The sequence below is a fragment of the Scyliorhinus torazame genome, chromosome 5 (genome assembly GCF_047496885.1).
Source record: "Scyliorhinus torazame isolate Kashiwa2021f chromosome 5, sScyTor2.1, whole genome shotgun sequence".
NCBI classification, from domain to species: Eukaryota; Metazoa; Chordata; class Chondrichthyes; order Carcharhiniformes; family Scyliorhinidae; genus Scyliorhinus; species Scyliorhinus torazame.
This window is the reverse complement of record NC_092711.1, coordinates 264217861-264234667: the sequence shown is the minus strand read 5'-3', so window position 1 is coordinate 264234667 and position 16807 is coordinate 264217861. Positions and strand designations below refer to the sequence as shown.

Genomic DNA, 16807 nt, shown 5'->3' with positions numbered 1-16807 from the left:
TCACTGTCCGTGTGGAGTTTGCGCATTCTCCCCGTGTCTGCGTGGGTTTCACCCCCAAAACCCCAAAATGTGCAGGATGTGTGGATTGGCCACGCTAAATTGTCCCTTAATTGGAAAAAATGAATTGGGTACTCAATCTGTGCTTCCACTATCTCACTCCCAATTTATTCCAAATTCTCAGGTGCTTACCACCTAGGGTGATTTAGGAAATCTAGGGTGATTTTCCTGATTGTATAGACAAGAATTTCAATTGAAAGTGTTGCCTAGGGTTGCAGCTAAGTTTCTATGAAGTTCCTCCATTCCAAGTGGTGCCTCCAGTTCTCCAATCTTTCACCCCTTTTTCTCGTTTTCTTATTTCCTTACTGTAATTCTTAACTGCACTGATTTACATCTCTAACACTGCTCTGTTTTCTTAATTCATAGCAACGAGAGCAAAACCGCATTTATTCTCTCTTCTCCCCCCCCCCCCCCCCAGCCTCTCGATTTTTGACTTGCTCAGTATTTTAAAAACGATAATTCAAGCTTATCTATCAGTGTTCTCATTTATGCTCTACTCTTAGTTCATTGTTTGTCCCTACTAGCTCCATGATGCACCACACTCTGCTTGCAGTCAGCTGCCATCATCCATATGCCCTTGATGTACATTGGTAGATCTAAAAACTGCCAAGAACTGCAAAGGCTGCTAACAAAACTTCCCAATGTCTTGCGCCCTTCCGCACATTGTATAAAATGTATTGAGCTATTGAGCTGTTTGGGTTTAGAGTAATAATAAAACATTTGAAATGGGGTCTTCTCTTTACAGTGAAATTAGACACTGTTCTTGTAAGTTAATGTCACGTTTACATTAATTTTTCGTCAGCTAGGATAGAACTATCATGAACATGGACTGCATTGACAAATGTGTATTTGCTTAGATGGCCTGTGGCTTTTCAGCTATCTATTGCATTAACTATTGGAGGTCCATTTTGAAGATTATCAGTAATCCCACTATACCATTGTGTTCAAGGTTACTTGCCTTGGCTTGATCACAGATTGTTTCTTTGTTACCACCTAGAAGATTTTTGATTGATATTGCCCTCTGTAGTCTCTGGGCAAAATGTGTAGACTTGTGGCTCAGGAGGCAACTATGATTGTCCGAATGTGTGCTGCTATGTGGCCAGCTAGCAAAATCTGCTAAGACTGGCAGAAGGTGTAACTCGTGGAGACTTAATTTCCTGTTCTGTTAGCTAGAACATGTAACCTCCACATTGTACTCAAGATCCCTATCTAAGGGAACCATGGGTGCAAAAGCCAGAATAGGCTGTAATTGAAACCAACAACCTCAGTATAGTTTGCTATTTTTCAGCCAGTTAATGAAATATAAGCTGCATCTCCTCTCTTGCAGGATGCCTGTACCATTTCAATTTTCATAGATGAGCATGATTGGTCTAGCAGACAACCTTTGAGAGATTGGAGCCTTACAGGGGATGGTTTCATTTGTAGGGTCGTTACAAGAACATTGTTCCTATTCAAGAATAGGATCTAGCAACAAGACTGTCTTAAAATAACAGGTCATTTTGTGATATCCTCCAAGCTCTTGTGTTTGAGATGTTGTCAGCTTAAAACTAGGAATAAGTTTGAGTTGTGTGGTAATACTGCTTGTTACACTGCTGATGGGTTAGCAGCAGGGATGGTAAGAAACAGATTTGACTTCCATTTCAATTTCCAGTCTGAGCCATATCAAAAAAAGGAGACTATAATTGAGGGACAATTAACAATACACCTGTGCTATTTTGCCAACGATTGGACAGTGAACATTGGGGAAAGAGGCCTGGTTGCATTAATCAGTTGTTTTGGTAGTTTACAGGGCTGCTTAAAATATATCCAGGGAAAAACTGGAGATGAGTGCTCCTCATTCATCTGTACACTCTGAATAAAGGATTCTTTGCTTGCCCAGTTTGAGGCTCATTTGTGACATGAAGTGTAAGGCTGTGAATGGTCTCCTCCATTGACCCGAACTCTTTATTGACAAGAGAGCTAAGATCAGGTGTGATTCTACTGTTAGTTTAAGAAGTTTGCAATGAAAGCCGTAGCTTTCCTAGCTTACATGTCAAATATAATATTGGAGCCTGTTCCTCAACTTTATTGGTTGCTGTTTCTTACCTGCCGTCTTCCCTTACTGGGAACATTTTTTTTTACTTCTCCTTGTTTCTCTTTTTATTCAACCACTCCTTGTCTCCCTCATTTCTCCCAGGCTTTTGCACCCTTTTTGAGCTTTTGTTTTTTGCGCAGGAACAAAGGGCCTTTGTCTTCAACTCCGTGGTCAGCATCATCAATTCCCAAAGAACCTGGGATCTCCTGTGCATGCGTTAATCAAGAAAGAGCTGCACGTGCGAGGTTCAGAATGGTTTATGTTGGTAATCCGAACCGTACATGTGCTGGCTGGAAAGGACATGGCATGACCAATGTTTTAAAATTCCAAACCGTGTATGTGGCCAATACCCAGCCCATTCAGGCACAGTTTGAATTACCAACACAAAAAATCCAAATCACAAATACGTGGCCCATCCCCAGCTGGCACAAATGGGGAAGGCCCAAGGTACATCGGGATTTGGAGATGCCGACCATGGAGCTGTAAATTAAGATTAGATTTAGTTTATTTAAATTAATGTGTAATCATTTTGAACCTTATTTTGTGGCACACTGTGGGCTGTTGAGTGCTGTGGCACACCGGTTGAGAACCTCTGCCCTAATAGTGCCTGCGTGCAGATTGAGAGAGAACAGAATGGAGCTCAGTTGTGATGCTTTCATGATTGAATAACATATTGGTATTGACTATCTAGAGTCACAGTATTAAGATGGTCAGTTGGGCAGCATCTGTGGCATTATCATGAAATCATAGAATTTACAGTGCAGAAGGAGGCCATTCGGCCCATCGAGTCTGCACCGGCCCTTGGAAAGAGCACCTCACGTAAGCCCACACCTCCACCCATAACCCAGTAACCCCACCTATCCTTTTTGGACATTAAGGGCAATTTAGCATAGCCAATCCACCTAACCTGCCCATCTTTGGACTGTGTGAGGAAACCGGAGCACCCGGAGGAAACCCACGCAGTCACAGGGAAAACGTGCAGACTCCACACAGACAGTGACCCAAGCGGGAATTGAACCTGGGACCCTGGAGCTATGAAGCAATTGTGCTAACCACTGTGCTACCAAGCTGCCCCTGAATTGTACCCCAGCAGTGGGCTTGCATCTTCAGGAGAGGACATGAGAAAACTCCTAATATACCAGTGATTCTCCTATTGAATGGATGGATGACTTGCTGTACTTTGAGACTTATTGACTGGGTGTATATGGAAGAGTAGAATTTAATTCTGCTTTCGCGCATTCATGAGATGACTAAGGAGAGGACATCCAATTATTTCATTATATATGATTTTACCTGAATGTGCAAACTTGTTGTGAAGCTTCTGGTGGGTTTGTAAAGTACCATTCTGCTTTTCAGGTTTTTAGGTTCCCTGCATTCTTTATTTTGTTTACTTTGCCGGTCCGTGTATTTTTCCTGTGTTATTTTCCCATTTGGTTTTTCCCCTCTGCTCCTCCACCCCCAGATCAGACTCCAGCTGTGGGACACCGCAGGCCAGGAGCGATTCCGCAGCCTCATTCCCAGCTACATCCGTGACTCGGCTGCTGCTGTTGTAGTGTTTGATATTACAAGTAGGTATTCGGTGTATGTGCGTTTTGATTCCAGTACAGTCTGTACTCTTTATAAAACAATTTATGGACTATCTGTCAATTAACGCACTGTTTTGTTCAAAATAACCACTCCGGTTCATAGGTTTTGAGGCAGCATTAATAAAATGTCTATTTGCTGTGACTACATACTGGTGTAACTTACTGAACACATTTTTCCTTTGTTATTAAAGTGAAGGTTAATGCAACTGGGAATGGAACATGTTTCACTTGCACCCATTGATGTCTTCACGCAGCCCCAAAAGCCCACAGTGCACATCAGTTAAAACTCTCCTGAATTCTTTCAGATGCTAGGTTGATTTTGATACAGATTTTAATGCACCTTGCACCTCTTGTAAAGATGGCCTTTCTTCCATCCACTGAGTGAGATTTTTGAGTTTATCTTCAATTGAAGATTATTTGTTTGATTTATGGATTTGGCTTCTGCTGTGTTCTAGAATTGCAGAGTTCTTATCTATTATGTTTCGAAAGCAACTCTTAACAACTGTTAAAGAGACAGCTCTAGGATTTGAACTGAATTCCGCTGTCTCGTATCACATTGCTACAGCTGCTTGTTGGGGGACTGCTGTTTTCACCTTTGTCTTGTAGTTTCAGCAGAACTGGTTTAATTCTGCAATCTTTCTGAGATTTGGGCTAGAAAGGATTGAAGACGCGATCATTTCTCTTGTGTTATCAAATGAGAGCTCTGTAAAGGGTCTCTTACATTGAATATTTCCTATAATGCAACCCAAATAGGATGAATTTCAGTCATCCTGAAGAAAATTGACTGGAATGTGATCTTATCAGGTGAACCATTTAAAGCATATAGTAACAGACGTATAAAAGGGAGTTTCACAACACTTACACAATTGAGAGGTTCAAAGAGTAGTGTGTCTGAGCCTTTAAAATGTGTAATGTGTATTGAACTAACTTGCGATCGTTACTTCCTGCACTTTGCATGCCTTAAGTCCCAAGAATTTCAAATGCCATTTACTACACCAACCAAATATATCAACTTAAATGTATTACATTTTCTGGCTGTTATTGCTAGGATGCACAGAAATTAAATTTTCTGATTTGTATAATTATATAAATGACACCTGATAAGACAATTCCTTATATTTCAGGAAATGATCTTACCAAAACTTTACTGAATTGTCATGGGATGCAGACGCATGTTTCATTCTGCAGGCCTGAGATGAGAGTGATGTAAAATGCTTGTTGAGCTTTTCGGACTTTCTAACTGTTTTAATTTTATAACTAAATCCAATTATCATGAAACACACCATAGTGGAGACTCTGACCTGCTCCCAGTGAGTGGCATTCTGCTTCGCTGATTGAAATTGGTCCTTGATCCTGTCGTTTTCCCCTTGCCTTTTTTTTCTTTCTCTCTCTCTCTTTCTGCTGTCCTGGACCTGGTCTCTGCAGGTTCGACTGCAGCTCTGGGATACAGCCGGCCAGGAGCGATTCCGCAGTCTGATTCCCAGCTACATCCGTGACTCCACTATTGCTGTTGTAGTCTATGATATTACAAGTGAGTGCAAATTCCTGCTAATTCTTTCTCTTACTCCACTATGTTCCTGTGCATGGCACACTTCTGTTTATCACACAGCTGGTATAGTCTCTTATTAGTATTCATAGTAGGGTGTAGCTAGTAATGCCATTGTGTCCCCTGTGATGTAATGATGCAATTACTGCAAGTGATGCTACAGTGCTGAGTATGGCAGTGCATTCAGAGTGTAACTTTCCATTCCTCTTAATCCCGAAATGTAATGATCAGTGATCTTACCATGCCCCTTCTAAAATTTGGCAGTGTTTTTGCAAGAAGCAAACCTGCAGAGATATCTGTTCCACTCCCTACACCAAAGGGGACCAATATTTGAAAGTAAGCATCCTGAAAATAAAACTGGGTATATTAAAATACAGATTCACAATCTGTTTATAGTAGGTTTAAAACATTTTGGGTAGCACCCATTTTATCTATTATGTGCACTTGATTCCAAATCATAGATAACATTTTGCATTTCATGAATATCTGATCTGTTGCTGGGGAGTCGATAATTAATGGCCTGAGCTTCCAAGGAATGTCAATCAGAATCGGATTGCCACTCTGCTTCTATTTTCTTACCTGAAATATTTTTGACCCTATCTCGCCCCACCTTCTGGCTCCGGCCAGGTGAAATCCAGGAACTGCAGCATGTCCCCAGGGTCTTGCATGGAAGGCAGCTCGGTCAGATATAAGGAAGCCACGCACCCTTTTTTTGTAGCACTAGCTGCCGTAAACTAGGTAAGTTAAAGGCAAGTTTAAAAGTAGTCGGGCCAGGGAGAAGGTAAGTGCATAGGATAAGACCTGGGAGGGGGGGTAATACGCAAATTGGGGCGATTCGTAGTCAGATGGTGGTGAGGGGGAGAGGAAAGTCGGGCTTAGAGTGGGAGGCATCCCGAGTGTGAGGATGGAGAATCCCGTGAGACCCAAAAGTTATTGATTTTAGTCCGAACGTTTTCTGGGTAACTGTTGATGTAACACAGTCAACCATCCAAAGTTAATGTTTTACGTTGCATTTTCAGATGGCTCCCACTTCGGGGCAATTGCCCAAGGGAAGTTTACACTTCTCAGGCAATTGCCATGCAGACCTAAGCTGGGAACCTCCCAGTGATGGATCTCCCAGCCCATCTTTGGGTACCCCCCAGTTACATTGCCCAGAAGCTCGGAAGTTATGGCCCATTAAGAACTGACAAACCGGTGCTTTTGTATCCGCCATGCCGTTCCTTTTTGATTGAATCCTAATGTGCACCTGGACTCCATTTCCCTCAAGAAACATGTCTTATTGTCTCATGAAACTATTTGGCATCTATTTCAGTGTCTTCCCTGATAACACTCTACTATGCTTATTACACACTTTTAGTAAAAAGTTCTAACTCCTGCCCTCCTCCTTGGTAAGGACAGTGCCTCGCTTGGTGTTTTGTTTCCTACTCAAATGCTTGCTTCCTTTGCTGTTTAGATGTTACGAGCAGGGACTGACCAAGTCATCACTGCACATTGATCCTAAGCTACAGCCCTACAAATGCCTATTAATCTGGTTCTCAGAGTATTTAAGGGGTTTTAAAAGTAAGAATCATAACATGAAAACATTTTATTATATGACTGTTCACATTCTGATGTTAGATGATTTAATACAGAGTGGTAGCGGTCCTTTTAGCTGGTAGAGAAAGTGATATTGGACTGGATGGTGGGGGGAGGGGGGTGATGGTGTGGGTGGTGGAAAAAGACTTTCACATTCTTGGTTGAGGGAAGATAGAGCGTAATTGATCTGCTATTGGAGGGACGGAAAGAGATTCCGACTTTAAAAACATGGCTGTGGAAAAACCCACTGGTTGAAACAGTTGGTTTGCCAACAGGTAATGTTGCAATAGTCTTGGTGGGAGTGTAGCAGGTTTAAATTCACCTTTCAATTCCATTGCTGCTGCTTTCTTCCAGTGTATTGATTGTTGAGGCAAGTCCTGATGGATTAATATTAAAAGCAGAAAATAATTAGGACTAAGATGAAGAGAGATTTCTTCACCCAGAGAGTGGTGAATCTGTGGAATTCACTACCTCAGAAAGTAGTTGAGGCTAAACGGTTCTGTAATTTCAAGAAGGAGTTAGATGTAGCTCTTGGGGCCAAAAGAATCAAGGGATAAGGGAGGAAGGCGGAATCAGGTTATTGAACTTGATGATCAGCCATGATCAGAATGAATGGCAGAGCAGGCTTGAAGGGCCAAATGGCCTCCTCCTACTTCTGTTTTCTATGCATATTTCTAATTCCGGTTGTTTCAGTAGTGGAATAATTAAAGACGCCACAGGTTTTAAGCAAATGCAGAGGCAGGCAAGGGATGATGCAAGACAAAAGGAGATGGTAATTGGCAAGTAAAGAAATAAAGGATGCATCTTGATATGTGCATGGGGAAAGCAGAATCATCACCAATATCTCCTGTCTTAAAACAAAACCTCTGGACCCCACCCGTTTTCTTAATGATTTTAAATTGTTGAACACAAAGTTGAATCCGAAGGCCTTGAAAGAAGAAGTGCTGTTCCTTGAGATTATCTTGAGTTTCACTGGAACAATGTAGGAAGCGGAGAACAAAAGTCAGGGTGGAATTGGACGGAGAATTAAAATGACTGGAGATCGGAAGCTTAGGTCAAGCTTCTTAACTGAACAGAGATGTTCTGCAAAGCATTTCTCAATCAGCATTTGATCTCCCTGATGTAAAGGAGACCGTGTTGAGTGGTGACTACAGTATACTAAATTGATAGGAAGTACAAGTAAATCACTGTTTCACTTGGAAGGAGTGTTTGGAGCCTGAATGGGGTAAAAGGCAGGTGTTGCATCTGCTTTGTCAGCATGGAATGGTGACATGAGAAAGTGGGGGTGTTTTTGGGATGATTCAGGGGTGGACTGGGGTGTCCCGGAGGGAATCTTACCTTCAATCTGCTGAGGAGGGGATACCTGCAGATGTATTTGGTGATGGCATCACATTGAAGAAGACAGAGGATAATCTCTTGAAAGTTGAGGCAAGTGGGTGAAAAGTGAAGATAAGAAGACCCTGTCATTGATCTGGGAGTGAGCGGCAGGGTAGAAGTGCAGAAAACAGACTTTTTGAGATGTGCCTTTTGTGCATATTGCTCACCATATCAATGTGGCATCTTATTTAAATGGAAAAGGTGATTGAAGCCAACTTAATAAGTCCACACAGGACAACCGAGCATCCCCAATAAAATATGAAAAATAGGCAAACACAAGACTAAGCCCACAGCACCATTTTGAACAGCCCTTCTCACCAATCCTTGGTACTGTGTGCATCACTCTGTTATCTCCTACCATCTACTGGAGTACGGATGTTGCTGCTTCTAACTTGTCTGAGTCCCAATGCCAGTGCTTCATCTAATCTATAGTTCCAGAAACAATTTGCAAAGATAAAAATAAATCTAAAAATGAAGGAGTGAAAGAAAGAATAATACCGGCAAGCTCTTTTCCCGTTCCAAACACTTTGCAGCCAATTAACATAGGCACTTGTCTTTTAGGCAAATGCAGCAGTCAATTTGTGTGCAGATCTCGTGTGGCAGTTAAATGAATGACCATTGGAGGCAGTGGCGCAGAGGAATTGTCACTGGGCAAGATCTGGAGACCTGGGTTCAAATCCCACCATGGCAGGTGGTGAAATTTGAAATCAATAAAAGCCTGGAATTAAAAGTCTAATGATGACCATGAAACCATTCTTGATTGTTATAAAAACCTATCTAGTTCTAGGGCAGCATTGTAGAACAGCGCTCCAGGGTCCCAGATTCGATTCCCGGTTTGGGTCACTGTCTGTGCGGAGTCTGCATGTTCTCCTGGTGTCTGCATGGGTTTCCTCCGGGTGACCCGGTTTCTTACCACAGTCCAAAGATGTGCAGGTTAGGTTGATTGGCTATGCTAAATTGCCCTTAGTGTCCAAAAAAGGTAGGGCGATAGGGTGGAGGTACGGGGATGGAGTGGAGGTGTGGGCTTGGGCAGGGTGCTCTTTCCAAGGGCCAGTGCAGACTCGATGGGCCTAATGGCCTCCTGCACTGTAAATTCTATGATTCTAGTTCACTATTGTACTTTAGGGAAGGAAATCTGCTGTCCTTACCTTGTCTGGGCTACATGTGACTCCAGATCCTCAATAATGTGGTTGACTCTCAAATACCCTCTAAACCTGAAAAGGCAAACAGCATCTTATTGTCAGACATGTCACCTTTTTTAATGTGGTACTCCTTCAGAATGCCACTGAAATGTCAGTCTAGATTGCTTTACAATCTAGTAGGGCTTTAACCTACAATCTTCTTACTCAAAAATTTCATTACTAACCAAGTTGACACTTGAGGACCATAAGACATAGGAGCAGAATTAGACCACTCGGCCCAACAAGTCTGCTCCACCATTCAATCATGGCTGATATTTTCTCATCTTCATTCTCCTGCCTTCTCCCCATAAACCCCTGATCCCCTTATTAATCAAGAACCTATCTATCTCTGTCTTAAAGACACTCAGTGATTTGGCCTCCACAGCTTTCTGCGGCAAAGAGTTCCACAGATTCACCACCCTCTGGCTGAAGAAATTCCTCCTCATCTCAGTTTTAAAGGATCGTCCCTTTAGTCTGAGATAGTGTCCTCTGGTTCTAGTTTTCCCTACGTCCACTCTATCCGGGCCTCGCAGTATTTTGTAAGTTTCAATAAGATCCCCCCTCATCCTTCTAAACTCCAACGAGTACAGACCCAGAGTCCTCAAACGTTCCTCATACAACAAGTTCTTCATTCCAGGGATCATTCTTGTAAATCGCCTTTGAACTCTTTCCAAGGTCAGCACATCCTTCCTTAGATACGGGGCCCAAAACTGCTCACAATACTCTAAATGGGGTCTGACCAGAGCCTTATACAGCCTCAGAAGTACATCCCTGGTCATGTATTCTAGCCCTCTTGACAAATGCTAACATTGCATTTGCCTTCTCAACTGCTGACTGAACCTGTACATTAACCTTAAGAGAATCATGAACAAGGACTCCCAAGTCCCTTTGTGCTTCTGCATTCTGAAGCATTTCCCCAAGTGAGATTTGGAGAGAAGCACTGGAGTAATGAGTGAAATGTGAAGGGGAGAGCAAAGGAGAAGTGAAATAGATATGGGAAATGAGAAAAGCAGAGTGAAAAAGCTGACTATCTGTTCATGCTATAGTCATAGTTTTGTCATAATTTGCCCTACGCATTGGCAATATATCTGAAGTCTGGAGGGATTAATTGTAAAATCCGTATTTGATATTAAATCAGTAGCTGCTTAATTTCTTTTTACATGTAAAGTGAATTCCTTGTGCATGAAAAGAGAAACAATTGGAAATCCCATATAGCCACCAAGGTGGCTGTAAGTAACAGGATACATACATAGATACATAGAAGATAGGAGCACGAGGAGGCCCTTTGGCCCTTCGAGCCTGCTCCACCATTCATCACGATCATGGCTGATCATCCAACTCAATAGCCTAATCCTGCTTTCTCCCCATTGCCTTTGATCCCTTTCTCCCCAAGTGCTATATCTAGCCGCCTCTTGAATATATTCAAAGTTTTAGCCTTAACTACTTCCTGCGGTAATTAATTCCACAGGCTCACCACACTTTGTGTGAAGAAATGTCTCCTTATATCTGTCCGAAATGGTTTATCCTGAATCCTCAGACTGTGACCTATGTTCTGGACACACCTTCCCTGCATCTACCCGCATCTACCCTGTCTCGTCCCGTTACAATTTTATAAGTCTCTCTGAAATCCCCCCTCATTCTTCTAAAGGAGCTACTATTAAATCAGTCTCTGGACAATATCTGAGAAGCAGGATTTCTTGTGCTTAATTACTTGGCCGTTGGAGAAACTCCTTTCTTCAGTAAAATTTTAAATTTTGTATATGGTGGTTTAATCCAGCTGAGGCTGCCTGGAGTTTGGACAGAATGGAAATGAGCCCCACATCAAGCGAGATGGACATTTACATCTGCTGTTAATTTCCACTGACAGCCTCTTGCATTGAAATTAACTTATCAAAGTTGTGTTGCTATATTCTTAGACTGTTTTGGTTTCTTTTTGTCCCATTTCCAATACCTCCAGATTTGAACTCTTTTCAACAGACTTCGAAATGGATTGATGATGTAAGGACAGAAAGAGGAAGTGATGTCATCATTATGTTGGTTGGGAATAAAACAGATCTAGCGGACAAAAGGTAACAAGCCTAAAATGTTTTTTGTGTGATCTTTCTATTTTGTATATTTTTCTTACCATTTAATTAACTGATGTTAGTGATGACTTTATTTGGTGTGAATTGTATTTTAGTAAGTTTTGTACAATTCTCCTGTTAAATCAGGTGATTAATGAATTATAATGTGGGTGCCACAGCTATGCCTCTCATGAGATATGCACCAGACATCTGAGGTGGTGTGACCAAAGTTGGAATAGGCAGCCGGTTGCGCAGTGGTAATGTCAGTAATCCAGAGTTCCAGGCTAATGATCAGACGACAGGGGTTCAAATCTCACCATGGCAGCTGGTTTTAATTACATTTAATTAATAAATCTGGAATTGAAAAGATAATTTCGAAGTAATGGTGATCATGAAATTATCAGAAATTGTTGCAAAAAAACATCTGGTTCAATAATGTCCTTTAGGGAAGCAAATCTGCCATCATTACTTTGGCCTACATGTGACTTCAGATCCACAGTATTGTGATTGACACTTAACTGCTCAAATCTGAAATGGTGATTCATTCCATGTGATTTGGGCTGGACAACGAATGCTGGCCTTGCAGGCAATGCCCAAATCACAAAGAAAAAGAAAATCAAAATGTTTCTTTGGAATCATTAATAGATCAAATAATGCTGTTCCCTTATTTCTAAACTAGAATATGTTACAATTTCTCAGTTTTCGGTTTTCCTTTTGATCATGTACTGATATTGTGTTTCATTTCCATTGTTGTAGGCAGGTTTCAATGGAGGAGGGCGAGAGGAAAGCCAGGGAACTGAATGTAATGTATATTGAAACCAGTGCTAAAGCAGGATATAATGTCAAGCAGGTAGGTACACGTATGCTTAAAAAGATGTACGGTTCCCCTGAGGTGTAAAAATATGTAAGGTTCCCCTGATGTGTGAAACTGTTGCTGCCCTGAATTTACAAATTGGTTTCTGTAAAGCAGGCTACATTAATCTGCAGAGTTTTGTCTTTAAAGTACTTATATTTGACTTCCGGGTGCGGCTATGCAGAGCTAGGTCGCATGTTCGGTAGCTCCCGCTTGGAACGGACCTTTGGGATCTTTACAGGGCCCCCACGGCATTTGTTTGACATTTCCCGGTGCGGGAAGAAGACTGCAACATTCCCCCGACAGTGTCCCCCAGGAATGGTATGTCTCTTGGTTACCAGACCCGGCAGAAACAGTAAAAGATTTGGCTTTAACTGCAGGATAAACAAAGCCTCTTCCAGCATGCAGGCGGGGGAAGGGCAAGCTTAAAGCTGCAAGCTGACTTGAGGGCCTTTATTAAAGGTGAATTCTAGCAGCAGAGGGAACAATTGTGAAAAGATCTACCAAGGCCATTGAAGAAGCGGGGACAAGGCTTCCGGTGGCGGTCATGGAGGAGTAGGTCGCGCATCCGGCAGCTCCCGTCTGGAACTGACTCTCTGATCTTTTTCAGGAGTTTCCACAGACTTTTTGGGGCAGATTGGTGAAGCGAACACTGCCAAACGGATTCCCTCTCGAGACTTCCGGCTGCGGTTATGCGGAGCTAAGTCGCACATTCGGCGGCTCCCGCAAAAACAGACTTTTGGGCTCTTTTCAGGGCCCCCAAGGGCACTTTGTCGACGTTTCCCGGTGTGGGAAGGAGTTAATAATAGATACCCGTCAGTATATGGCTTTAACTAGGAGCGGGGCGACAAAAAAGGTGGTGGTGGACCAGAAGAAGGGAGGGAAGAAGGACAAAATGGCGGCGGGCGGAGACCAGGCAGCGTGGAGGCAGTGGGCGGAGGAGCAACAGGAAGGTATCCAGTGCTGCCTCAGAGAGATTAAAACGGACCTGCTAGAGCCGATGAAGGCTTGTATTGATAAGCTGCTGGGGGCACAGACGGCACAAGGGGTGGCGATCCGAGAGGCTCGACAAAAGATCTCTGACAATGAGGACGAGGTCTTGGGCCTGGCGGTAAAGGTGGAGGCCCACGAGGCGTTCCACAAGAAATGGCAGGAGCGGTTCGAGGAGGTGGAGAATCGGTCGAGGTGGAAGAATCTGCGGATTCTGGGCCTCCCGGAGGGGCCAGACGTGGGGGCCTATATGGTCACCGTGTTGAACTCGCTGATGGGAGCGGGGTCCTTCCAGGGGCCCCTGGAGCTGGAAGGGGCCCATAGAGCGATGGCGAGGAGGCCCAAGGCTAACGAGCCTCCGCGGGCGGTGTTGGTGCGGTTCCATCGGTTCGTCGATCGGGAGTGTGTGCTCAGGTGGGCCAAGGAGAGGAGCAGCAGGTGGGAGAACGCGGAGGTTCGGATATATCAGGACTGGAGTGCAGAGGTGGCGAAGAGGAGGGCCGGGTACAATCGAGTGAAGGCGGTGCTGCACAGGAAGGGGGTGAAGTTTGGCAAGTTGCAGCCGGCGCGACTGTGGGTTACCTACAAGGACCGGCACCATTATTTTGAGTCTCCGGAGGAGGCGTGGGCCTTTGTTCAGGCCGAGAAGCTGGACACAAACTGAGGGTCGGGATGGGCGATTGGGGACTGCGGTGGATATGTTATGCCTATTTTTGGTTCGGTGGGGGGGGACCCTTTGCATTGTTTTGGGTTTCTTTCTTTTTCTCTGTTTTTCTCTTTCGGGTTGGGGAGGGTGGATGGGGCGGGTTGGGCACCGTTTTGGTTGGTGGCGGGGCCTGGTAGGTGGAGAGCGCGGGCTTTTTTCCTGCGCCAAAGATTTGGTTGGGGGGGGGCGGGGGAGGAGCGAGGATTGTTTCCTGCTCCTAGAATGGTGGGGGGAGGGGGAGAGCCTGTGGATGGGGAGCGGGAGAGGAGGGTGTGCCACACAATGGGAGGAGTCGAAGGAGAGGCGGGTGTGGCCGGGGTCAGCAGGAGTCAGCTGACTTGCGGAAGTGCAATGGGGGGAGTAAACCAGCTAGGATGGGTCCTAGCCAGGGGGGGTGGGGAGGCGTGGGTGGGGGGGGAATCGAGTTGCTGCTGCTAAGGTCAAGGAGGAGCTGGAGCGAGGGGGGAAGAGTGGGGGGGGGGGGGGGGGGGTGGAGAAAAGAGTCGAGACTGGGTATGCCGCTGTGGGGAACTGGCCGGGTGTGGGGCGCGTGGCAGGCCGAGGACGGGTCATGGCTAGTCGGTGGGGGAGGGGAGCGGGTAGCCCCCTGATCCGACTGATAACCTGGAATGTAAGGGGACTGAATGGGCCGGTTAAGCAGACCCGTGTGTTCGCGCACCTGAAGGGGCTCAAGGCGGATGTGATTATGCTCCAGGAGACACACCTGAAGGTGGCAGACCAGGTAAGTCTGAGGAAAGGGTGGGTAGGTCAGGTGTTTCACTCTGGGTTAGATGCCAAAAATCGAGGTGTGGCGATCTTGGTGGGAAAGAAGGTGTCATTTGAGGCGTCGAGCATTGTGGCAGACAATGGCGGTAGGTACATAATGGTAAGTGGTAAGTTGCAGGGTGAGAGGGTGGTACTGGTCAATGTGTATGCTCCGAACTGGGACGATGCGGGTTTTGTGCGGCGTATGTTGGGTCGGATCCCAGACTTGGAAGTGGGGGGGGGGCCTGATAATGGGGGGGGGGGGGGGGAGACTTTAACACGGTGTTGGATCCGGCACTGGATCGCTCCAGGTCTAGGACGGGGAGGAAGCCAGCGGCGGCTTGAGTATTGAGGGGATTTATGGACCAAATGGGAGATTTGCACAGCCGGGGGCTAGGGAATTTTCATTCTTCTCACATGTCCATAAGGCTTATTCTCGAATCGACTTTTTCATTTTGAGTCGGGCGCTGATAGCGAGAGTAGAGGAGACCGAGTATTCGGCAATAGCCATTTCGGACCACGCCCCGCATTGGATGGACTTGGAGATGGGGAGGAGAGGGACCAGCGCCCGCTGTGGCGCTTGGAGGTGGGGCTGTTGGCGGACGAGGAGGTGAGCGAGTGGGTCCGAGGAAGTATAGAGAGGTACTTGGAGACCAACGACAACGGGGAGGTCCAAGTGGGGATGGTATGGGAGGCACTGAAGGCGGTGGTGAGGGGAGAGCTGATCTCCATTAGGGCCCACAGGGAGCGGGGGGAGAGGGAGCGGCTGGTGGGGGAGATGGTGAGGGTAGACAGGAAGTATGCGGGAGAGCCTGAGGAAAGATTGTTGAGGAAGAGGCGCAGCCTCCAGGCCGAATTCGACCTGGTGACCACCAGGAAGGCGGAGGCGCAATGGAGGAAGGCCCAGGGGGCGGTCTAAGAGTATGGGGAAAAGGCAATGCGGATGCTTGTGCATCAGCTTCGGAAGCGGGACGCAGCTGGGGAGATCGGGGGTGTTAAGGACAGGGGAGGGAGCGTGGTCGGAGTGGGGTTGGCATTAATGGGGTCTTCAGGGACTTCCACGAGGAATTGTACCGATCCGAGCCCCCACGGGAGGAGGGAGGGATGGGCCGTTTCCTGGACCAATTGAGGTTTCCAAAGGTGGAAGAGGGACTGGTGGCGGGACTGGGGGCCCCGATTGGGCTGGAGGAGCTGATCAAAGGGATAGGAAGCATGTAGGCGAGGAAGGCACCGGGGCCGGACGGTTTCCCGGGCGAGTTCTATAAAAAATATATGGACCTGTTGGGCCCGCTGTTAGTTAGGACCTTTAATGAGGCAAGGGAGGGGGGGGGGGCTTTACCCCCGATCATGTCCCGGGCACTGATCTCCTTGATCCTGAAGCGGGACAAGGATCCCCTGCAATGTGGGTCTTACAGACCGATTTCCTTGCTAAATGTAGATGCCAAGGTGCTGGCGAAGGTCTTAGCCGCGAGGATTGACGGTTGTGTGCCGCAGGTCATCCATGAAGACCAGACTGGGTTTGTGAAGGGGAGACAGTTGAACGCGAATGTGCGGAGGCTTTTGAACGTTATGATGCCGGCGGGGGTGGTGGTGGCGGTGGACGCTGGGAGGGCCTTCGGTGGAGTAGAGTGGGGGTACCTGTGGGAGGTGCCGAAGAGGTTCGGGTTTGGGGGGGGGGGGGGGTTTGTCGGATGGGTTGGGCTGTTGTGTGAGGTCCCGATGGCGAGTGTGGCCACGGATGGGAGGGGGTCCGAGTCCCTCGGTGCAACCGAAAGTACGAGACACGGGTGTCCCCTGTCCCCCCTGCTCTTCGCACTGGCGATTGAGCCCCTGGCTGTGGCGCTGGGGGTGTCGAGGAGCTGGGGGGGGTTGGTGCGGGGTGGGGAGGAGCTGCGGACGACCTGCTGCTGTATGTGGCGGGCCTGGTGGGAGGAATGCCAGAGGTGATGAGGATCCTTGGGGAATTCGGGGACTTTTCGGGGTGGGGGCTCAATATGGGGAAGAGCGAGCTGGTCGTAGTTCTGCTAGGGGACC

The 16807-nt window shown here is 46.2% G+C and overlaps 1 protein-coding gene across 3 annotated transcripts in view; it reads left to right on the top strand.

The window, feature by feature from the left end:
- Window positions 1-16807, top strand: part of rab41 (RAB41, member RAS oncogene family) — a 63480-nt gene that overhangs the window by 21416 nt on the left and 25257 nt on the right. The window contains exons 4-6 of one of the 3 annotated variants that reach the window (XM_072505493.1): window positions 5143-5248; window positions 11354-11465; window positions 12216-12309. The exons of 1 other annotated variant lie outside the window; for it this stretch is intronic. In XM_072505493.1, coding sequence (XP_072361594.1) covers window positions 5143-5248; window positions 11354-11465; window positions 12216-12309 — 312 coding nt within the window. Of the gene's footprint in view, window positions 1-3593; window positions 3700-5142; window positions 5249-11353; window positions 11466-12215; window positions 12310-16807 lie in introns of all 3 variants that reach the window. One more of the 3 variants, XM_072505494.1, reaches the window with a different exon arrangement.